Below are 24,077 nucleotides of genomic sequence, written 5' to 3' on the forward strand. Positions count from 1 at the left end.
TGTGACTGAATCATATCGGTAATACATTCCTTTTAGAAAATATCAAAAATTGAATTCCTGAGGGAAATTGTCAGACTCTTCTTTAAGTAATAAAAGGAAAAACTAGGAGCAGAGTGCTGCTGGCTCAAACCTAAAATCCTAGCTACTCAGGAGATCTAAAGATTGAGTTTTGAAGCCAGCCCAGGCAGAAAAGCCCATGAGACTCTTATCTCCAATTAACCACTAGAAAACTGGAAGTGGAACTGTGGCTTAAAGTAGTAGAGCACTAGCCTTGAGCTGAAGACTCAGGAACAGCATCTAGACCCAGAGTTCAAGCCTCACAACCAATAGAATCAGTTGCTCAATTCTATGGGGGTATTTTTTAGCTATACACTGTAGTGTACTCTCCTGGGTATGAATGAACATACATATTCTCCATCACCACTTTATTAATGGCACGAGCGCTTACTGGTTTCTATTGTACCTAAAAATGTTGCACATGTTTTGATTTTTCAGGATTGTTAGAGCTGTTGTCCAAGACCTAACTTTGTGTTTTGAGATTGTATGCTGTTTTGGCCAGTCGATTCAAATAGGCTTCCATTGGACCTACCATGTTGGGAGACATTTCATTAGCTAGTTAATGGATTCTTCTTGAATCTAAATTTACTATCATCTAGTTGGTAATTATTTAGAGACATAGGGTAAGAACTTGTTGTTTAATCACCCATCTACTAAGAGTTCCATAAAGCTCACTTACCATTGAACATGGCTTTCATTTCCAGTCATAAAACATTCACCTTTTTTTTATTGAAAACTCAGAATTTTATATACCTAGAATGTAGCATAAGGTAGGACCACAAGAAATATAACCAATGATAACATCTTCATAAAATCCTCCTGTAAAATATTGACTAATGTTTGGTGAGAATTCTGACAGACTTTTCTTTAAGCCATAAAATTTTTATTATTTTATACATAAATTATAATATACATAATTTATAATTTCCTTGCATTTTAAAATCAATTCCATGTTTGTTAGTTTTTTTTTTTATTTTATGGGGGGGGGGAAGCGGGGTGCAGTCCCTGAGCTTGTTTTGTGTTCAAAGCTACCACTCTACAACTTGAGCCACAGGTATACTTTCAGCTTTGTGGTGGTTATTTGGAGATGAGTCCAAGCTGGCGTCAGCCTCTCATCCAATTACAGGGGGGGTTAGGATGGAGAAACTGGAGAAAATGAGGGAATAGGTGACACTGTTCAAAAAGAAATGCACTCATTACCTGACTTATGTCACTATAACCCCTCTGTGCATCACATTTTTAATTTTAAAAAAAGAACTTGAACTGTGGATGTGTCAAAAAAGCATTTTTTGTATTATATAGATTTTTGTCTTAGTACTAGAGCTTGCACTTAGGGCCTTGTTTCCTTACTCGGCTCTCTTGCTTACATCTGGTGCTCTACCACTTGAGCCATGCCCCCAGGATGGCTCTTTGCTGGTTATTTTGGAGATGGAGTCTCACTGACTTTTCTGCCCAGGCCTGTTTCAAAACATTATTATATAGTTCTCAGCCTCCTGAGTAGCTAGAATTACATGTTTGAGCCATTGGCAGTCAGTTGTATTGCACTTTTTTGTTAGTGAGTTGAAATGTCTATATTTCAAAAGAATAATTTTAAAGTGTACATTTCCTTGACATTAATATATTCATGAAAGTGTATAATCATTACCTCTGTACATGTAGTTCCAAACAAACATACTTTGGATTATTGCTTCCACCTGAAGACTACTCTTGAATGCCAGAAATGCGATTTACCTATTAATTTATGCAAAAACTAAAGATAGGTTCTTATCTCTGTTTTCAAGATAGAAAATTAGTGTTCAGATATTTATCTTAATGTATTATAATTGCCACTTACTCCAAATACATTGCAATTTATTATAAATACACTGTAATCTATTGGAATTTTATCACAATTTATTGACAGAATGTGTGGCTCAGTTAGAATAACTCCATTTCAAAACCTATGTCCAGTTCGTCTTTGGTGCTACACAAACCTTCATTCCTGGTGAATTTTATTAGTAAAGAAACTAAGGAGGTAGCCAATAATTCTGTGTTCTGGGAAGCGTGAACATCATGGCTAAATGAGTATTTGATTGCAGGGAAAAAATATGTAGTTAAGTTTGCATAGGCTTCTATCATACGTTTAAGTGTTTTCCCCAGATTAATACATTGGTTGCCCCTTCTAGATTGTGATTTAGCCTCCACCTGTGGAGATGTGCTCTTGCCTTTGCTGTGCTACTTCTCCCCTGTTCCCTGCTTGCAGGTATGCATCTTCTGTGAAGGATGGGTCCCAGTACTTTGTCCTCTTGATTGTCACCGATGGCGTTATCTCAGATATGGCTCAAACAAAGGAATCCATCGTGAATGTAAGTTGTGGGCTGAGCAATGGACAGAATAGGGCCACTTGGATGAGAAGAGGATGTGTTTTAGGTGGCTGGAGGTGGTGAACTTTGGGAGCTTGCTAGAAGCTTCCAGCAGGGGAACACAGTGACTCATCTAATAAAGTATCAGGGAAGGTCAGCCTCTGACGTCATGGCCAAGTTCAGTGAGGGTGCACAGGTGACTTAATAGAGAAAGTAAATGCTTACACGTTTGCTGCAGATTGAATTCTTAACCTTATCTAGACAGGTGTTACTTCTGTTACATTAATGCTTGAGGAATGAGGTAAGAGACAGATAGACAGACAGAGACAACAGACAGAAAAGGCAGCATCACCTTTCTGTGCATGCATGTATTTGTTTTGCACTGATTGGTCTGATCAACTTGAATACTATTTTTTGACTTCACAGAGATCATTATTTTCCAACGTTCACATTCCAGTTTTTCGAGAACTCTAGTGGCTAATTCGAATTTCTGTAGAATTGAAAAGGAAGTAGATTTGGTTTCAGAACCACCCTGTTCCTTAGAATGCTTAGTTGTGTGTTCACAGCCAGGCACTGGCAGCTCATGCCTCCTAACCACTAAGGGAGGCTGAGATCTGAGGATCATGATTTGAAGCTAGACAGGCAGAAAAATCCATGAGACTGTTAGCTCTAACAAGCCACCAAAAAAGCCCAAAGTATAGCTGTGGCTCAAGTGGTAGAGCACTATCCTTGAGCAAAAGAAGCTCAGAAACAGCGCCCAAGCCCTGATTGCCAGCCTAGAGACCAACACACACACACACACACACACACACACACACACACACACACACACACGTACATACATACAAAAGTTACATAAATGAAGGGCATATTGAGTCTCATACATTTTAATAATACAGAAAAATATAATTAGCTATTCGATGTGAGAAAAAGGAGTTACATATGGAGGAAAATAAAAAGATGAATACATTTTATAGATTTTTCCATTTTTGTTATTATAAAGATGATGTACAGAGGATAGTATAGATTTTTTTTTAACTAAGCATATAAAAGAAGGGAGCTATAAAGCTTACATGTTTCTTTAAACGTTTAATTGGTTCTTTAAAAACAATTGTGCTGGTACTGGGGCTTGAACTCAGGCCCTTGTGCTCTCACTTGGCTTTTCGCTCAAGACTGGTGCTCTACCACTTGAGCCACAACTCCACTTCTGGATTTTGGGTGGTTAATTATACATAAAAGTCTTGTGGCGGGGCTGGGAAGGTGGCTCAGTGGTAGAGCGCTTGCCTTGCATGCTCGAGGCCCTGGGTTCTATTCCTCAGCACCACATAAGCAAAAAGAAAAAAGCCGGAAGTGGCACTGTGGCTTAAGTGATAGAGCGCTAGCCTTGAGCTGAAGAGCTGAGGGACAGCGCCCAGGCCCAGAGTTCAGGCCCCACAAACGGACCCCCCCCCCCAAAAAAAAAAGTCTTGTGGACTTTTCTACGTAGGTTGGCTTTGAACTTTGATCCTTTGATCTCAGTCTCCTGAGTAACTAGGATGACAGATGTGAGCCACTGGCACCTGGTTGTTTATTTGATTTTAACAGTGTGTGTTGCATTTGTCTAAATTTCTTTTTTGGCCAATGCCATGAGTTTGCCCTTAAGTATATGGCATTAATAATTTAGGCTTAATTAACAGGACATCACCCACTGCAGAAAAGTTATTCATAATCTACTCAGAACTGAGATAGGCTTTTCTAGGGTGCTTCCCATTCTTATTGTTTAATTATTTAAGGTAAGAATGTAATTTAAGTGATACCATAAGGGAAAAACATATTACAACATCAAATGTTTAGTCTCCTCCTCCATTTCAGGGCTCCACTAATACATAAAACTAAAATAACTTTTATAAACACCATTGATTGGAATTTACTCATTTGGTGTGCAAATGCCATTTTCTCATCATGGATAGCAATGAGGCAGAGACTGGCACTATTGCTCCCTGAATCTATTACTGCTTTCTCCCATTGACAACTGATAGATTTATGGGATGAGAATATACCAAAGATGCTCACAGTCAGCTCAGGAAGGCTTGGGCTGAGCATAGCAAGCTAGGGTACCTGCCCCGCACTTTCAACTTGATTTTATGTGATAAGATAAATCTTAAAGAATGATCCGCAGCATTCTTCTGTGTAGGAGAAGAAAAAAGTGTAATCTATTTTCTATATGTAATCTTGAATATGTTTATAAAAGCTTTTTGTTGTTGTTGTTGTCGGTCATAGGGCCTGAACTCTGGGTCTGGGCGCTATATCCTAGCTCTTCAGCTCAAGGGTAGCACTCTACCACTTGAGCCACAGTGCCACTTCCGGCTTTGTCTGCATATGTGGTGCTGAGGAATCGAACCCAGGGCCTCATGCATGCAAGGCAAGCACTCTACCACTGAGCCACCTTCCCAGCCCCTATAAAAGCTTTTTAAAGATCATTTATTGGAGTTTATTTTAGTAAATTTTGATGAACTATAGTTTAATATTTTTTAAGTAGGTCTGCTTCTCAAAAATCTTGAAAAGAACAAATGCTTAAGTACTGTCTGTGACCAATATGAGAAGAGTCAAAATATTTCAGCAGATTTATAGTATGTATCCATTGAACTACTTCTGAGAACATTTCAAAGCTCTACATTATGATCTAGTGATAACATTCTTGGCATTTACCCAGAATATTACAAGTCAGGATACAGTAAAGTCCCTTGAGCATCCATGTTCATTGTTGTACTATTCACCATAGCCAAGTTATGGAAATAGTCCAGGTGCCCCTCAATGGATGAGTGGATAGTAGATTTAGAATATGTGAGATACCTGGCACTGGTGGCTCACACCTAGCTACCTAGGAGGCTGAGATCTGAGGATTGTGGTTCAAAGCCAGCCCAGGCAGGAAAGTCTGTGAGACGTTCATCTCCAATTAACTACCAAAAAAAAGTTAGAAGGCGATCTGTGGCTCAAATGGTAGAACACTACTAGCCTTGAGGGGAAAAAAAAAAAAAAGCTCAGGAATAGAGCCCAGGTCCTGAGTTCAAGCCCCAGGAGCAGCACAAAAGTAAATAAATAAGCAAGTAAATAAATACCTGAAAGCTGGAATATGTGTTGTCTTAGCAGGGGTGGAATTTAAGGAGATGAGGGATAGAAAATTGGAGACTGGAAGGGTGGGTAAATATAGCCATAATGTTCAGTGTACACATGTGAAAATGGAAGGAAGTAACTTAAGGGGAGGGGTGACGGGGCTGGGAGAGATGGAGGAGAATGATGGAAGGGATGACATGGATCAAGATGCATTGTACTCATAGATTGACAGGTTGAATTGAAACCCCTTTGTCCAACTAGTTAAAGATAACATTTTACACCGATGTTTATGAACAGCTTTGAGAACATATCAAACGAAACTCAAGATATTTGAGGAAAGGTGGCAGAATGCAGTCTTAATAGTCAATGTATTTATACAGAAATAGACCTAGAAAACAGAGGATGCATGGGGTTGGGAGAGATGGGGGAGAATGATAAAAAGGGGTGACATTGATCAAGGTACATTGTACTCAGCTATATGTTGACTAGAAAACTCTGTATCATTACTTAAAGATAATAAAATTATAACACAAAAATAGGACTGCTTTCCTCTTTTCGGAAGAACTGAAGTTCCTAACTGAAATCTAATTGTGTTATTATTTTAAAGGCCTCAAAACTTCCAATGTCAATAATTATAGTAGGTGTTGGACCAGCGGAATTCGACGGTGAGTAATAAAGTTTCACTAGTTTCCCTAGGGAATTTGGGTCGTGATAATGACCCTCTAAGTTTCTGTCCATTTTTCCTATGTAGAAAGATGTGATTGTTCAAGTTTCTATACATTGTCCATGTAGAAATACAAGAGAAATATATGATACTATATTAAGATGAGCAGATTAAAAGAGACTGAGCTTAACCTGGTTGTCATATGCTTGTAACCCATTTGCAATCTCAGCCTCCAGAGCTTGAGGCAGGAAGCTGGAATATAGACTGGGCTGCATAGGGAGATTCTGTCTTTAAATAAAAAAAGAGTGAGATGCTGTGACTCACCCTGTAATCTCAGCTACTGAGGACGAATGAGATCTAAGGGTCAAGGTTCAAAATCAGCCCCAGTAGGAAGTAGAGCTGTGGCTCAAGTGGTGGAGTATCGGCCTTGAATGGAAAAAGCTAAGGGATAGTGCCTAGGCTCTGAGTTCAAGCCCTGGTACCAGCACACACACAGAGCTTGTCATTTAAATAGGATATTCTCCCTCTTGCTGAGCTTAAAGATTAATTCAGTTTGTAGCTAGCTGTTTCATTAGAAATAGTGCTTCAGAATTTTTCAGACTGACAGAATGATAAATTGCATTTTAGTTCCTGTGTCTGTAAACATGCTCTGCAGTCACAAGAATCTTTAAAGATGAGTGTTCAATTAATAAACCATTACATTGTGAAAAGAAGCGTTAACCTAAGTGTACTATGCTAATGTAGTAAGTTTTCAGGCCCTGGCCAGTTGATAGGCATTAGCTTGATGAGTAAAGAAGTTCTGTCATGTGAAAGGGCAAAGCCTAAAGGAAATGGAACTGACGAGCTGGAATTTAATGAAGCCTTATATAATTATGTTAAATTAGCTCACTGAGCACTTCTCTGGGGCTCAGACAATGTTCAAATGCCAATTAGGTGGCAGGTATTTGTGTAACTTGTAATCTGGATATAGTTTTTTATTTTGTTTGATCGGTTCTGGGCCTTGAACTCTGGGCCTGGGCGCTGTCCCTAGCTTAATGCTAGCTAAGGCTAGCTTGAGTCACAGCTCCACTTCCAGTTTTCTGGTGGTTAATTGGAGATAAGAGTCTCACAGACTTTCCTGCGTGGGCTGACTTTGAACCTGGATCCTCAGATCTCGGCCTCCTGAGTAGCTAGCTTCTGTCTGAGGTAGTCTGTGTCTGTATACACAGCCTCTCTACCCTGTCCTAGCCAGACCAGCCTCAGGCCTATGGTAGATGGTCCCAGACATCTTTTCTTTCTTTCTTTTTAATTTTTTTACCTTTAAGTAGTTCTACAAAGGGTTTCAATTCCACCTGTCAGTTTATGAATACAGTGCATCTTGATCCATATCACTTTTCCATCATTCTCCCCCATCTCTCCCCGCCCCACCCCTCCCTCAAGTTACCTGCTTCCATTTTCACATATGCACTCTGAATATTAGTACTGCATTCTTCCATCTTTCCTCTCTCCATTTGTCTGCCCTGCCCCACCTCACCCCTCCACACACCTCAAGTCCCAGCTTCCTGGTGTTCATTTTGTTCAATTACAAGATAGTGGGTCAAAGGAATCTTCTACACATACCACACTTCAGTTAATACGTTTGTGTATATATACATATGGCCCTGTATATGTTTACATATATTTATAAATTTGATTGAACTTCTGCATATGAGAAAAATGGTCCTTGGTCTTTCTGGGCCTGACTTAATTTTTGCCCAGGTTCATCCATTTCCTTGAAAATGGTATAATATAATTCTTATAGATGAATGAGTAAAATGACATTGTACTGGCTTTAAGTGGCCCTTATTTTATAAACTTGTTTTCTCTGCTCTTTGGACATTTGTAATGTTAGTCCATCCCGGGGAACTCCCTCTGAGCAGCTATTGCTTGATTACATAGTAGTCACTTGGTTGAATTTTTTATAAACAATGACTGCTTATTTAGTCTAGTACTTTCAAAATAAGAATAGTTTTAGAATCTTTGGAAAATTACCAGGTAATATAGGCACATAGTAAGATATTATAAAATAAATAGCTAGGTAAGATATATCTTACATATAAATTATGCACAATAACTAACACATAATATATAACTTACATAATATATTATTAAATATATTACACACAATATAGCTTATGTATTAGATAATATAGATCACATATGCATTATATAAAAAATGTATGTTATATAACATGTTCTGAGAAGTCAGGCTCAAAGAGACAAAATGCATCTGTTATATATAACATATACAAGATATATTATTGTAAAGATGTATCTAAGATATTAGTAGCCAAATATAGAAAGTTATTAGCCAGGTTTGCCTGATTTAATCTTCAGGCCGCAGCCCCTGGTCTTTGGCCAACTTGGATTGTTCCAGATTCTATGCACGGCTGCTCTTCTCTTCATTGTCATTATATTTCCAGTTTCTAAAGCAAAACTTCACCTCCCCTTGAATGTCTCCTTCTGCGTCGCTGGCAGTCTTCCTGTCTGAATGGTCTCTCGTCCACTTGGTTGCACTTCAGATGTGAACTTCAGATCTGCTCTCTGGAGTTTTATTAAGGTGTCATCTGTACTGTGGCTTGAATTCAGGCCCTTGTATTCTTTCTTAGCATCTTCAATCAAGGGTGGTGGCTTATTACTTCAGCCTCAACTCCCCTTCCATCTTTTTGCTGGATAATTGGAGATAAGACACTTATGAACTTCCCTGCCTGGGCTTTGAACCTTGATCCTCAAATCTCAACCTCTTGAGTAGCTAGGATTATAGATGAGAGCCACCAGCACTGGACCTTGTTACAGTTTTGCAGTATGATTATTCATGATTTCTGAATCCTTGAGGACAAACACACACACACACACACACACACACACACACACACACACACACACACACATATATAATATATATATATATATATATATATATTTAGCAATCACTCCAATTAGCATATCAGCTTTATATCAGTGTACAACTTTATAATTGGGATTAAGCAGTGAAAAGAAGCTGACTTTTGATACAGTACATGCTTCTTTAAAATACTTTTCTTCTTTTCCTGTTGAAACTCATTTCTCCATGGTTAAGAGGAAAAGAAAAAAATGTTTAATTTTAATATTAAAAAATATGACTTACAAATGGCAATTCTATTAGAATTTCTGAAGACTTCCAACCCTACCTTGGAGAAGGTTTGTACTTCATATATTGACAGACACAAACAAAAACTGAAATCCAGTATAATAGATTGCTACAGCTAAGCACAGCCATACTCATCTGTGCATCTTTCTTCTGGCTTTGTTCGATCCCTCTTGTTTTTCCCTTCCTTTCTTTCTTTCTTCCTTCCTCCCTTCCCTCCTGCTCTCCCTCTTTCGTTCCCTTCTTCCCTCTCTTGCTCCTCCTTCCCTTCTTGCCTCATTCTGCCTTATTTTCCATTTGTTTTTCTGTCCCTTTCCCCTCCCTTGCTCCCTTTTCCACCCCTTCTCTTTCTCCCTCACTTCCTCTACTTTTCTCTTTGTTATCTCTCTTCTCTCACTTTCCCTCCCTCCATTTCTTCCCCTTTTTATCTTATTTCTTTTCATTCCAAATGGGATCTACTTACATAGTCCAGGCTGGCTTCAAACTCATGATCTTCCAACCTCAGCCTCCCAAGTGCTGAGAATATAGACATGTACCACTATGCCCAGCTTTACATCCACACATTTTAAAGCAGGACAATGTTGTTTGCATGTGCAAGAAATGCACTATTTTGCACTCCTTTGAAGGGAGAAGAAAGGAGAACAAATGGTTAGATTACTGGGTATTCCTGTGAATTTCTATAATTTAATCAACCAGCTTAAAGTGCTCTTGATACTTTTCCCCAGTGTTTTATCACTTCTATATATAGTACCTTCATTAAGAAGAAAGATATCCAAGCAGGATTACTGTATCCTATCAAAGGCAATGAGTGACATTAGAGCAGCTTCTGGTGGCCTGCTTTGAGCCAAGTGAGGGGAAGGGGTGAATGCAAGCATTCTCTGTAATGTCTTACATGACTAGAAAGTTGGTGCCTGTCTCTCACACACTGTCTCTTTGGTGAGGGTAATGGTGGAGAAATGGAGCTCACAATCTCTGCCCCCTGGAGGTCCAGATGGTCTGAAAACTTGAGAAATGGAAATGATTCATCTGCCTAATTTAGTGTCACCCTCCAACCCCCTCCTCTCTCACTGGAACTCTGGGCCTTGTGCTCTCACTTGGCTTTTTTGCTCAAAGCGCGCTGCCATTTTAGCTACAGCTCCACTTTTGAATTTCTTATGGTTAATTGGAGATGAATCTCACAGACTTTCCTGCCAGGCCTGTCTTCAAACCACGATCCTCATATCTCAGCCTCCTGAGTAGCTAGGATTACAGGTGTGAGCCACCAGTGCCTGGATTCACATCATCTCTCTCTTACTGCTCTCAAAAGAATACATTCCAGTTCTCGCTGCCTGCAACCTTTTAAACTCAAAAGATATGCTTAAAAAGGGGGAGATATAACATCTCATCCTGATGCAAGATTATCTGCATTGCTGTCATTTTCTTCATCAATGAGAATGAAGTGCTCACAATGACCAGTAGAGATTGTAGAGGCTTGTACAAAGGGACGCCAATAGTATTATTCCCACTTGAGGGGAGTGTAATTACTCTGATTTGTGAGTAGAGGAGGGAATAAAGGGGAAGTTTCTGTGATGGCTAGGAAGTCACCATCGATTACAAATAATTAGTTCTCAAGGTAATATGAAAACTGTAAAGGAAAACCTAGATGAAAACGTCCACCCACTGTGTCAGTACTGGGATTTGAACTCAGGTCTTCTTTTTTGTGCTTGACGTTTTCAAACAAGGCTTGTTCTCTGCCATTTGTGCCATACCTCCACTGCTAGCTTTTTACTGGTTCATTGGAGATAAGAATCTGTTGGATTGGTCTGCCTGGGCTGCTTCAAACAGGGATTCTCAGATCTCAGTCTCCTGAACAGCTAGGATTACAGGTGTGAGCCTGTAATAGCACCTGGCTACTATTGGAAATATTAGATCCTCCTATTTACATCCTCATGAAATGGGAGGAAAAAAATTAGGTCTCATATTTTGAGTAAGCTAATGACCTTATTATTGGCAGTGCTCAATCATAACATACATTGTATATCCAGGCAGATTGCAATTCTGTCAGTCGTGTGCATTAGCAAAGTTCCAGCCAGAGCACTCACTTGTGAACACGTATAGAAAGATACAATAGAAAGCAATATTTTTAACTGAAATACATTACCCAAGGCCTGAAAAAAGTAGCAAAAAGGTATCGATGGTATTCTGGCCAAGGGATAGTTAGCTTTTCAGGAGTTGAAGAGGCAAGTGTTCTAATCCAAGTGGTTCTCTTGGAGTCTGGCGAGCATCATGCATATACAAAATCCATTATCAGTAGTAGAATTATACTTTAAACACAAATTAGACTCCCTCATTTCATTAATTATTTAGAGGATTCTCACTGAAACTTAATAAGGTGTCCTTATTCACAACACAATGTTACATGTCACCAGCTGTCCCATTTTTAATACAGCATTACTAGCTCATCTCACAGTGTGCAAGTATTCCTTAACTAAATACATATATATGTATATATACTTTACAAAATCACATCTTAACCACTCGTTGACAGGACAGAATAAATGCAATCATTTTATAACTTATTTATAAAGTGGGAGATCTGGATGCACACACAACTCCGTTGTTTTTTCAGCAAATTGTTATTGAAAGTTCCATGGCGATTTCCGTCAAGGCTGTTCAAGTAGAAAGGAAACAAATGTGAATTTAATGAATGAACTGCACAATAAAGTCAAACAAGTACATGAAACAAGTTAAAAACATATAAGAGATATAAGCAAATGTGGTCATAATACTCAATGTACGTATGTGAACATAGAAGCAGGTGACACGAAAGGGGTGGGGTGGGAGAGATGGGAAGAATGATGGGAGGGTGACATTACTCACATTACTCCCTGACAGGATGAATTGAAACCCCATTGTACAACTAAAGATAATAAAAGTATTTTTGAGAATAAGGACAGTATAAAAATTACATAGAGAGAAATAGTGAAAGAATGTTTCATAATACATTGGATCTGCCTACCTGGGTTTCAAAGGGTCAATAAAGGTCATGGTTCGTTTTCTCCTATAGGAGTCATGAGTAGAATGAAGATAGCCGTAGACTGTTGGTCATCACCCAGAACCTGTTGTGCATAATATGTAATGATTTCTTCTTGTCTACAGTTTTAGTATTTGACTAAGGTAGATGTACTGATAAGTCATTTTTCATTCTCAAGCAATGGTTGAATTGGATGGGGATGATGTAAGAGTTTCCTCAAGAGGAAAGTATGCTGAACGGGACATTGTACAGGTAAGACGGTTAAAATAATAGTCCTTTTTATTCATTGTGAAGAGTTCATGTCTGTTCCTATTTGTAAATAAGCAGATTAAGTTGAAGTCAGGCATTTTAGGTGCTGTTAACTTAGTTGGTTCATACCTCGTGAGACATGTTAAATGAGAGGGGCTAGAACCAACATTCAGTCACTTTTATCTTTAAGTTCACCACATATAAAATGCTATTGCTTATGAATTTCTCTTCCCATTTTACTATTATCAGAAAATATCCTTAAGATCCTTGATGAAATTAGAAGCTTGGAACATAATGGAATTGTGTGTGTGTGTGTATGTGTGTGTGTGTGTGTGTGTGTATACACTGTGTCTGTGTCTGTGTGTATGTGTGTGTACGATGGTACTGGGTCTTGAACTCAGGCTCTTAGCTTTTTTGTTCAAGGCTGGTGTTCTGATACTTGAGCTTCTGGCTTTTTGGTGGTTAATTGGGGATGTGTCTCAGACTTTGCGGCTTTGGCTGGCTCCAAACCTGGATCCTCAGGTTTCCTTTGTCCTCAGATTTCAGCATCCTAAAGCTAGGATTACAGGTGTGAGCCACCAGTGCCTGGTTTCATAATGGAAATTTTCATTAGCACTGTTTATTCATGTTCACTATTTAGTCCCCAATAAAAACTAAATAAATTTCAGGACAGCTGTGGTATACACAAAATAAATACATTTAATAAAACAATGCATCAAAATGATCATAGCTATTTTCATATTTTCCAGCATAGAAAATGGTTAGAAATATTGAGAAATAGATCTTAAAACTATAATATATATGAAAGGATATGTAATCCTATCAAATTGTATTTGATATATAAAATTTGCACAGAAGAAATTTTAGAGTCAAGAAAAATACCTAAGTAAAGACTTATTGAAAGGTAAATAGAAAGAGAACAGTAATGGAAGCACATTCAAAATGTAAAATTAAAAGTGAGGAGTTATTTTAATCGCATAGTTTTATGAGTGCTTATACATTTTTAGAATTCCAAAAGAGAACAAGCTATCTTGTATATCTTTTTTCGAAAAGGAAAGAAGAAGGCTCAATTGCAAATGTAAATTGAATATAAAGGTTTTGATTTCTAAACAGTGGCTTTCATATCATCTTAAGTAATCACCTTTCTGTACATCCATAATATAGCTTTTGAGAGAATGTAGCCAGGTGCTAGTGGCTCATCCCTGTAATCCTAGCTATTCAAGAGGCTGGGATCTGATGAGCTCATTCAAAGCAAGCTGGGCAGGAAAGCCCAATTAACTAGCAAAAAGCTGAAAGTGGAGCTGTAAGGGTTAGAGCACCAATCCTGAGTGAAAGCTCAGGGGCGGCACCCAGATCCTGAGTTCAGGCCCCAGTACTGGCACAAAAGAGAGGAAAGAGAGAGAGAGAAATAGTGACACACAGACGGAATTGTTTTAATAAAGAAATGATCTTTTTTTCCATTTTTGTCATGCATGTAATTCTAGATTTCTCAAGTTGACAAATGAAAGTTCAGGGTTCTAAATATTAGTATGTAGGTGTTTAGCAGAAAGATGGGTATAGTATAATTAAGGAGTTTGTGGGGGTTTTTTTGCTTTGTTTTCTTTTTCTTTATTTTGGTTAGTACGAAAATTGAATTTAGAGCCTTAAGCTTGCTTGGCTTATTGGCTTGACCAGTGTCTAGCATTTGAGCCATGCCTCCATCCCATGATTTTGCTGGTTACTTTAGAGAGGGAGTCTTGGCTTTTGTGGCCAACCTGGCTTCAGATTTCCGTCCTCCGGATCTTAGCCTACAAAGGAGCTAGAATGCTAGATGTGAGCTACTCGCACCTGGCTTGAGTTTTGAATATTGTACCAAATTTTTAATACTTTCCAACTTTTTACATAATGATGTCTATCTCAGCTGAGTGTTTTGTATGATAGTCGGGCTGAGAGACATAACAGGACTTCTCTCAATCATTAATTAACCTTAGGAAGCACGTATTTTGATTAATACTTTGCAAATGCAAATATGAAGCTCGATTATCCTACCCATAATGCACAGCTAATGAGCTGGGACCCTGGGTTTCATCCTAAAAATTACTTTAGTTCTAAACATGGCATTTGAGATTCTCCATGACTTCATTCCAGTTTTCCTCTTTTACTAAAACTTGCTCAAATATAACATGCTTTGTTGAAATAAATTGGCTTACTTTACATCTCACAATTTCCATAATCCTTGGTTTTTTTCTTTTTACTGGGGACTTGGACCCAAGGACTGGGTGCTGTCCCCTAGTTGTTTTGCTCGAGGATGGTTCTCTACCACTTAAACTACACAACTATTTAGGCTTTTCACACTGGGATCCTCAGATCTCATTCTCCTGAGTAACTAACTTTACGGACGTGAGCCATTGGTGGAAAGTTTCTATTTGGAAACTTCTTTCTAGAAAGCCCTCCTAAAGCCTGAACTCTCCATACCTGAACTCATTTTCTCTTTCACTTTGTCTTTAAATTGCTTAATTTGTTCTAAAAACACTGCTTGTTTATTTGTTTTTTTGTTTTTCTTTTTGTTTTTGGTCGGTCGTGAGGCTTGAACTCTGGGCCTGGGTGCTGTCCCTCAGCTCTTCAGTTCAAGGCGAGCACTCTACCACTTGAGCCACAGTGCCACTTCCAGTTTTTCTGGTGGTTTATTGGAGATAAGAGTCTCATGAGGGCTGGGAAGGTGGCTCAGTGGTAGGGCTCTTGCCTTGCATGCCTGAGGCCCTGGGTTCGATTCCTCAGCACCACATAAGCAAAAAGAAAAAAACCGGAAGTGGCGCTGGGGCTCAGGTGGTAGAGCGCTAGCCTTGAGCTGAAGAGCTGAGGGACAGCGCCCAGGCCGAGTTCAGACCCCACAACCGGACCCAAAAAAAAAAAAAAAAAAAAAAAGAATCTCATGGACTTTCCTGGTTGGGCTGGCTTTGAACTGAAATCCTCAGATCTTAGCCTCCTGAGTAGCTAAGATTACAGGCATGAGCCACCGGCACCCAGCTACTGCTTGCTTTTTGTTTTTTTGTTTTGTTTTATATTTGGTGCCAGTCCTGGGGCTTGAACTTAGGGCCTGAGACACTGTCCATGGGCTTTTTTGTTCAAGGCTAGTGCTCTACCACTTGAACCACGGCTCTACTTCTGGCTTTTTTGGGTGTTTAATTGGCAATAAAACAATCTCACAGACATTCCTGCCTGGGCTGGCTTTGAATGTATATCCTCAGATGTCAGCCTGATTAGCTGTGATTACAAGCATGATCAACCGCTACCTGGCTACTTACTGCTTGCTCGTTTGTCTTACAACTATTTACATATGAAGAAATTAGTCTATGATTAAAAAATGAATAAAAGACTCCTGCCATGTAATGTAAATCCTTAAATTGCTAAGTCCAAATTTCCAAGAGAGTTTTGACTCCAAACCCTCATTCTTACTCTCATAAATGCACCATTGTCAAAGGCAGAAATCTGAAGCAGATTGTGGTGACTGATTTCCTTTCTCAAAAGTGGCTGACAGTATCAACAGTCACATCAGTTATGGTTCCAGCCATAACTAATACTTGTCATTATCTGATCTTGTTAAGGTAATTAAACTGTGTCCACTTTCTTCTATGTAAATTCAAAATATGGATAAGGCAGTTGGGAAAATCAGATGTGATCTGATACTAAGTCTTCAGCTGAATACCATTCAATAATTCAGCGACAATGTCTTCTAGTCTAGTGCTGGTTGTTCATGACTGTAATTCTCGCTACTCCAGAGCCTGAGATCTGAGGATCGAAGTTCAAAGCCAGTCTGGGTAAAAGTCTGAGAGACCTTTATCTACAATTTACCCCCAGAAAATCTAAAGTAGAGCTATGGCTTAACTGATAGAGTGCTAGCCTTGAGTGAAACAGCTAAGGGACAGCGTCCAAAACCTGAGTTTGAGTCTCCATACTAGCACCAAAACAAATGAATGAAACAAATCAGTGTCTTCAAGTCAGTATCAGTTGTAATTTTTTTCTAAGTGATGAATTTATTGAAATGCTTTGAACGTACATTTTTTATTTTATTTTTTTACCGTTATTATAAAGGTGATATAAAGTGGGGTTACAGTTTCATAAGTCAGGTAATAAGTACATATCTTTTTGACAATGTCACCCTCTCCCTCCCTTTCTCCCAATTTTTCCCTCCCAACCCCCATCCCCACAAGTTGTAAAGTGTATTTCCAACATAGTGTCTAGTGAGTGCCACTGCTGCATTTGCTCACCCTTTGTCCCTCCATTTCTGTGCTTCTCCTTTCCTTCCCAAATCAGATAAACTTACATACAAGACAAAAGTTACAGAAAACAAAAACAGTGACAAAGGAGAAAACAACAACAAAGTAACAAAATACCTCTTCTTTCCATTTATTGGAGTTAATTTCCATAAATAACATTTTATATGGTCATATGCACATAACTATTGAGCCTTTATGATCCTCTCCTACGAATATACTCTTCTGGTCTCACTGTGTGAATGTCTCTAGAGTCCTGTATAATTATGTCCCAGTGTATTTTTTGTCTTTTACCATCAAATGTGTTTACTTGTAGATTTATAGACACATTCTAGTTACATTAAATGAGGTAAACTGCAATCTATGTTGTTTTTTTTTTTGAGTCTGACTAACTTTGCTTAACATATTTTTTCCAAGTCTTTCCATTTCCTTATGAATGACACAATATCATTCTTTCTGATGGATGAGTAGAATTCCATTGTGTATATATGCCACATGTTCTTGATCCGTTAGTCCACTGAGCGGCATCTGGGTTGATTCTATATCTTGGCTAGGGTAAACAATGCTACATATCTATTCACTAAATACTGCAGCACCCACCTTCATCAGTTATTATATATAAGATTGGTTACAAATAGTTGAAAGGGAGAGGAAAGGCACATTTTAGGTTGGGATTTCACAGTAGCTGGACATAAAACAATATCATCTGCCTGGTGTATGAGAACTTTCTGTTGCTTCCAGATGCAGTCTCACAAACTTTCCCTATAAGCAGTAAGCAGTTCCCAGATTGTTATGCTAAAATTTCCCCAACTTATTTTCTTAAGTCAATATATACACAGGCTTTTTGCTTGTTTGTTTGTGGTATGGATTGGCCCCATGTATAAACCAACACTATTTTTTCTTTGATTTAATAATTTTGAAATTATTATACATTGTTCTGATGATGATTTCACGTAGCCATGTAGCCTCTGGCCAGCTTATCATTTCCTTAAAAAATTATATTTAGACCACATTTTACATTAAAGGGAGAATAATGACCTTGAAAGCTTAACAGTTGAAAAATCACTAATGGATTTCTGCACAGTAGGAACAGTCAAACAGCCAAAGAGGAACTAAAAGCCCATTTGGCCAAACAGATTCAAAACTTGTTTTGCCAATAGACAGAACCAGCCAGTAGAGCAGACCCATGGGCTTATTTCTTTACACTGGTGGAGATAGAAACGAAGATATAAAATATCACAGATATCATAGATTCCATATTTTCTATAGAGCCAAATGTGCACATTAGTATTCATTGTATGACTGTGTTAAATTAGTAGGAAGTGAAAATTGATTTTTCTCCTCCTCCTCCTCTTTCTCCCTTTTCTTTTTCTCTCCTCCTTCTCCTCTCTGTCTCTATCCTCCTCTTCTTTCTTCTTTTCTCCTCCTCTTCCTCCTCCTCCTGTGTGCCAGTACTAGAATTTGAACTCAGGAACTATGCTGACCTCTAGCTTTTTGCTCAAGGCTGATGTCCTAACCACTTGAAACACAGCTCCACTTTCCATCTTTTGCTGGTTATTTGGAGATAAGACTCACAGACTTTTCTTCCCAACTGGCTTTGAACCACAATCCTCAGATCTCAGTGTCCTGAGTAGCTAGGATTACAGGTGTGAGCCACCAATTAATTTATGATCCATATGCCTTCACAGCACATATGAAATTTTTTTTTAGCAAGAAGTCCCCAGATACAAAGCTCAGAAATGACATGTTAAGCAAGAAAAAAGCAAAGAGTGGCCTTACAGGTTGAATGGGAATATCTGAAAGGAGAGGCTGTAAGCCATCTTTCAGGAAAAATGAGGGCATATTTTTTTTTCTGGAAACTAGTATTTGACACTAATAAAAGGGAAAGAGAAGGAAGATCAGTTTGTCATGGTCATTTCTCACTGATAGAGCATTCTGAGACATGTCTGAAGAAACAAAATTTCTTGGGAAGTGATTGAGAGGATTTAGATTTTGTGAGTAAAAAGTTCTCACACTGAACTATAGTTTTGGGCACAATGATTGAAGGTGACAGATTTTTCAACCTGACATTCATACCCTGTGCCTTCTCTAATATTCCCAATTTAAAGGTGACATCTACTCCCATCCTTGGCTGAAATCTAGGATTTCTAATTTATGTTATGTGTAAGCAGGTTTTTATTAATGAGAAGAATGGTGTGTACTTTGATAACACTGAACACCTAGAGTTTTGACATTATAAGATATCACAAAATTCTTAAAAATAAATTTTAACTTCAATTTTTATTTTATTTATTTAGTGCTGGTCTTGTGGCTTAAACTCTGGGGCCAGGCACTGTCTCAGAGCTTTTATGCTCCAGCTTGGTGCTGTACCACTTAAACTCTGATTCTGGCTTTTTTAGTGCTTAACTAGAGATAAGAGTCTTATGGACTTTCCTGTCTGGGCTGTCTTCAAACCTCGATCCTCAGATCTCAGCCTCCTGAGTAGCTAGGATTACAGACATGAGTCACTGGTGCCCAGCTTACACCTATTTGATTTGGTAAAATTTTAACTTGTGTTTTCTGTAACAACCTGCTCATTTCTAGACTCCCTTAAACCATCTGCTTCTTACAAGCACATTTTGAGTAACTGTTTGAATCAAAAGCAAAAAAAAAATTGTTAGAAGAAAATTTACAATAAGAGTTGTGAATGTTCTGAATTTCTCTTTCTCAGAAGAAAAAATGACTTAGCTCAGTTTTCAAATGTCCCACTCAGAAATTGTTCAACTTTCTAGAATGTCTTCACTGTACTTTTTCTCTAAAGACCAAAAAATTATTACATTCCCAAACTGTCAGAAGAGTAACAATTCCAATCACTTGCTCCACAAATCACTCACTGTCTCCCCAAGGGAAATTAACTAATGCCTTTAAATAGCTCAGCATTTACAACTTAAGTAGCCATTATAAATATGAATAGAATCAGGCAATCTGTTGCCAGAGTATAGTGTTGAGCTGCTAAATGATCTTTCATAAATGCTTATATAACACCAAAGTAATCATTTAGTGGTATGTGTGTGTGTGTGCGTGTGTGCGTGTGTGCGCGCGCGCGCGCATGCATAATGATATTTGAACCCAGGGCCAAGGTGCTATCCCTTAGCTCTCTCCCTCAAGGATGGTGCTCTACCACTTGAGCCACATCTCCACTTCTGGTATTTTGCTGATTAATCAGAAATAAGAGTCTCTCAGATTTGTATGCTCCAGGCTGATTTCATACTTCAGTCCTCAGATCTCTGCTTCCTGTTTAGTTAGGATTAGAGACATGAGCCACTGGCACTCTGCTCAGAGTAATTATTTTTATATGATGTGAAAAAAAATTTCAATAGAAACCACACCACAAGCTCATGCCAACATCTTCCTTTTACTTTCCCAATTCAGAAATACGAAAATATTAACATCTGGACTCTTGACTGAATATTTCATTCTCCTGATAGGAAGGGAACATGTGAGTTTTACCTATGTGGTATTTGCTCAACAATCGAACACTGAAGAGCAGGGATTAAAGGAATATAACTGAGGGATCCAGAAATATAATAGGGAGGGTGAACTAGTTAGAAGAGTATGCACCTATGAAAGTATCAAATGAAAACCCTATTCCACTATTAATATATACTAATAAAAACATGAAATAAAGACAGTATGTTTAGCTCTCTTCCATAATATGTGCTGTTTTTCACTGATTGTACTACTTGGTAATAGTTTTGCATAATCAATTCAGTTAGGTGTTGACAGGAAACAAGTGTTCAAAGGGTTAAATGGGCCTTCCCGTGTGTCATCAGCCAGGTCTGAGAATCCCACATGACAGAGTGCATGTAGTGATGTTGTATGTGTAACCCGCACATGAGTTATTTGCAAACTAACCTAGAAAAGAATTGCATCCCTTTTTAGGTAACACATATATTAGAAAGATTTAGTGAGGCAGGTGTTGGTGACTCACTCCTGTAATCCTAGCTACTCAGGAAGCTGAGATTTGAGGATCACAGTTCAGAGCCAGCCCAGGCAAGTCTCCAATTAAGCAGCAAAAACCTGGCTGGAAGCGGAGCTGTGACTTAAGTGACAGAGTGTCAGCTATGAACAAAAAGAGGAAAAAAGAAAGAAAAACATGTCAGCAAGAGGCCAAGGCTCTGAGTTTGAACCCCAGTACATTTGGGCACTGTCGTATTTTTTTTTAGATCAACATTTTACAGATTCAAGTATTTTTAGATGCATAATTGTTTTCTCATCTCACGATCACTCTGAGCTTCACCCTCAAATGTCAGTGTGTGCCGATGTTTGTGACATACCCTAGGACTCACTAAAGTCTCTCACCTTTCCTCAGTTTGTGCCATTTCGAGATTATATCGACCGAAGTGGAAACCATATCCTGAGCATGGCCAGACTGGCTAAAGACGTCCTGGCTGAGATCCCAGAGCAGTTCCTGTCCTACATGCGGGCCAGGGGGATCAAGCCCTCGCCCGCGCCTCCGCCCTACACCCCTCCAACGCACCTGCTGCAGACCCAGATCTGAGCGCGTGCCCAGGTCGCTATGGTTACCGCCCCCGGTCGCTATGGTTACCGTCCCATCCATCAGAGCCGCGGGTCCACGCTGTGCGCCTGGTGCTCCCTTGTGAACCAGAGAGCCTAGAGACTCTTCTCAGTTTGGTTTCAGAAGTACTAGTTCGTGTGCTTCCTTGGATCCAAAATTACATTCTCCTCCTAAACCAAAACTGTAAATATGGCTGTTTGTTGCATGAGCAACAGGGGAAACACAGTGGCTGAAAGTCTTGAAAACAGATGTCTTCTCTGAATCTTTCTTTCTTTCTTTCTTTCTTTCTTTCTTTCTTTTCATAGAACAGCTAATTTCCAATGTATTCGTTGGGAAAAAGCACAAGTTATGTTTTCAATGGGAATATTGTCCCCGGCTGCTATATGTGTAGGAGCAGTCTCTCTGTATCAATGTTTACATGTTACTAACTTTTTAAATTTCAATACTTTTATAATTGTTCTTAAGAAGAAGAGTTTTGAATATTCAATCCTTTGTCCTATACATTGCAATAGTGATACTCACATTAAGAGCAATATCTCTTTGAATGACTGTCTGGACAAGTAAAATTGCAAAGAAGGGGGGAAAGTAAGAAACTTTTCTTATTTCTTACTGAGTGAATTTTCTCAAGGAGCCACATCTGCTTAGGGATTAATTTCTCGGTTAAATTTGCCAGGTATGGGAATTTTTAGCTTAGCAGATAGGTATCCTGCGAGAGCAAGCATTTTTTTTTTCATGGAGCTTGGATTCTAAATATAGACTGCAGTTGGTTTATATTTTGCCACACAGCGAAGTAGACGAATTCAAAAGTTGAACACCGTGACCTATCAATGCACAGAAAATACTTCTTCTACTGCAGTGCCATTTAGAAAGATGACTACATGAAATCCAGAACATTTACCTATCAACCATGTAGCAGATGTTTTAAACTTTTTATTCCCTTCTATATTATGTCTAGATATTTTAATTCAAAGGGATACTGGCTCTCTCAATTGGGATTTCTTGTTATCACCCTTTCACATTGCCACACAGGGTGTACTGACTGGAATCTTCTGTGAAATTCCCAATGCAGTAGATAAAACCATGTGACTTAGTGCACATTTGTGAAGTAATCTACTCTGACATACTGACCTGCCTGTCCACAATTCATTAACAAGAGTTTTTGCATGTACAGTTTTTACAAGAATTATGGTTTTGTGAAGTTGCGTCTCAATTTAAGCATTTCTTTAGCACAAACAGCCTTAAATTCTCACAGAATTCCTGGAACTGATTGTGAATTGCCTTCAAAATATAGAAAAGTGTATCTTATTTTTCTTTTTGTGTCAACAATGTCAATGGCTTTGTAATATTTTTTTCTTTACTTACACCTTATTTCCTACTTGATTTATTTCTACTGTATGTTATTCTGTTTGTCCCAGTTTGACCTAGGGTGATTTTTATAAGCATGAAACTATTTTACTGAAAAAAAATATACCCACATATCTTACAGAATCTCTGTTACATGACTGTAATACTCAATTGTCCGTTTTTAAGTATGTATGAAAATCTTTAAAAGGATAACTATTTGCACTGTAAATTTCATATATGAATGACATGGGGTATGAAGATTTCCTGATTGTAAATATTTATGTCCATCTGGTTTATTAATCTATTCATTTTTTAAAATTTGTCTTTATTTGTCACTCCAAAAAAAAACCCTAAAATAAATAAGATCAATATTCTTTTCTTTTTGTGAAACATCAATTGTTTTTCTTTGGACTGACTTTGAATGATTGATGTATATGCTTTTATTTAAATAATGAAGCCAAGTGCTGGTGGCTCATGCCTGTAATCCTAGCTAATCAGGAGGCTGATATCTGAGGAATGCAGCCCAGGCAGAAAAGGCTGTAAGACTCTTGTCTCCCGATTAACCAGAAAAAAAAGTGAAGTGAAAGAGTGGTTCACGTTGTAGAGTGCCAAACTTGGGCATAAAAACCAAGTAAAAGCTTATAAAAGGTGGAGGTCCTGAGTTCAAGTCCCAGTGCTGGCACAATAAATGAATCAATGAATGTATGGATGAATGGTGTTGCCAAACCTAGTAGAAGCTAGTGCTAAGAATGAGACAACCTTGGTTACCAATGTTACCACTTTGTGGCCCCAAGAATAATAATAAAAGAATTGGAGGTTAACTCCCTATGTAAGATTAAAAAGTACTTAGGTCTGGTCTCTTCACTAAATAAATGAAAAAAAAAAAAAACAAAAATGAAAGTAACACGTGACTCATGCAAAAATAACTGGGAAAAGGGAAATCATTGCCATTGTAAAAATATTTTTTGAAAATTCCAGGAACAAATGCTATAAGCACAAACACATACCAATAGTTGCCCCTATGACCTTAGTACCAGAGAGACATTCTGGTGAAGTCTCATGACTTCACAGCAGTGATGCTATTGCTCAAGTGGCAGAGCACCACCCTTGAGTAAACAAATGAAACAAAGCGAAACTCAGGGACAGCAGACTCTTGAGTTCAAGCGCCAGGACTCGTCCAGGAAAAGGAGAAAAAGGCCGCCTCTGCCTTTTTGATCACTGTGCAAGCTCTGTGCTCTCATTGTGAGGCTCCAGCTTTTCTGTGTGTGGAATATGGCTCCCACAGTGAATTGATACATTGAATAGCGACAGCCAAGAACTTGCTCCAAATGGTGAGAGCTTTAAAATCATATCTCAATA

The 24,077-nt window shown here is 38.5% G+C and overlaps 1 protein-coding gene across 1 annotated transcript in view; it reads left to right on the forward strand.

The window, feature by feature from the left end:
• The window catches only part of Cpne8 (copine 8), a 161,186-nt gene extending 138,108 nt beyond the window's left edge, over positions 1–23,078 (forward strand). The window contains exons 17-20 of the mRNA XM_070038777.1: positions 2,300–2,402; positions 6,100–6,157; positions 12,493–12,566; positions 21,168–23,078. Of these exons, the coding sequence (XP_069894878.1) occupies positions 2,300–2,402; positions 6,100–6,157; positions 12,493–12,566; positions 21,168–21,356 (424 nt within the window). The 3' untranslated portion in view covers positions 21,357–23,078. The remainder of the gene's footprint in view (positions 1–2,299; positions 2,403–6,099; positions 6,158–12,492; positions 12,567–21,167) is intronic.
• Positions 23,079–24,077: the final 999 nt, after the last annotated feature.

The sequence above is a fragment of the Dipodomys merriami genome, unplaced genomic scaffold (assembly GCF_024711535.1).
Source record: "Dipodomys merriami isolate MVZ:Mamm:240054 unplaced genomic scaffold, mDipMer1.0.p SCAF_10, whole genome shotgun sequence".
Taxonomy (NCBI): domain Eukaryota; kingdom Metazoa; phylum Chordata; class Mammalia; order Rodentia; family Heteromyidae; genus Dipodomys; species Dipodomys merriami.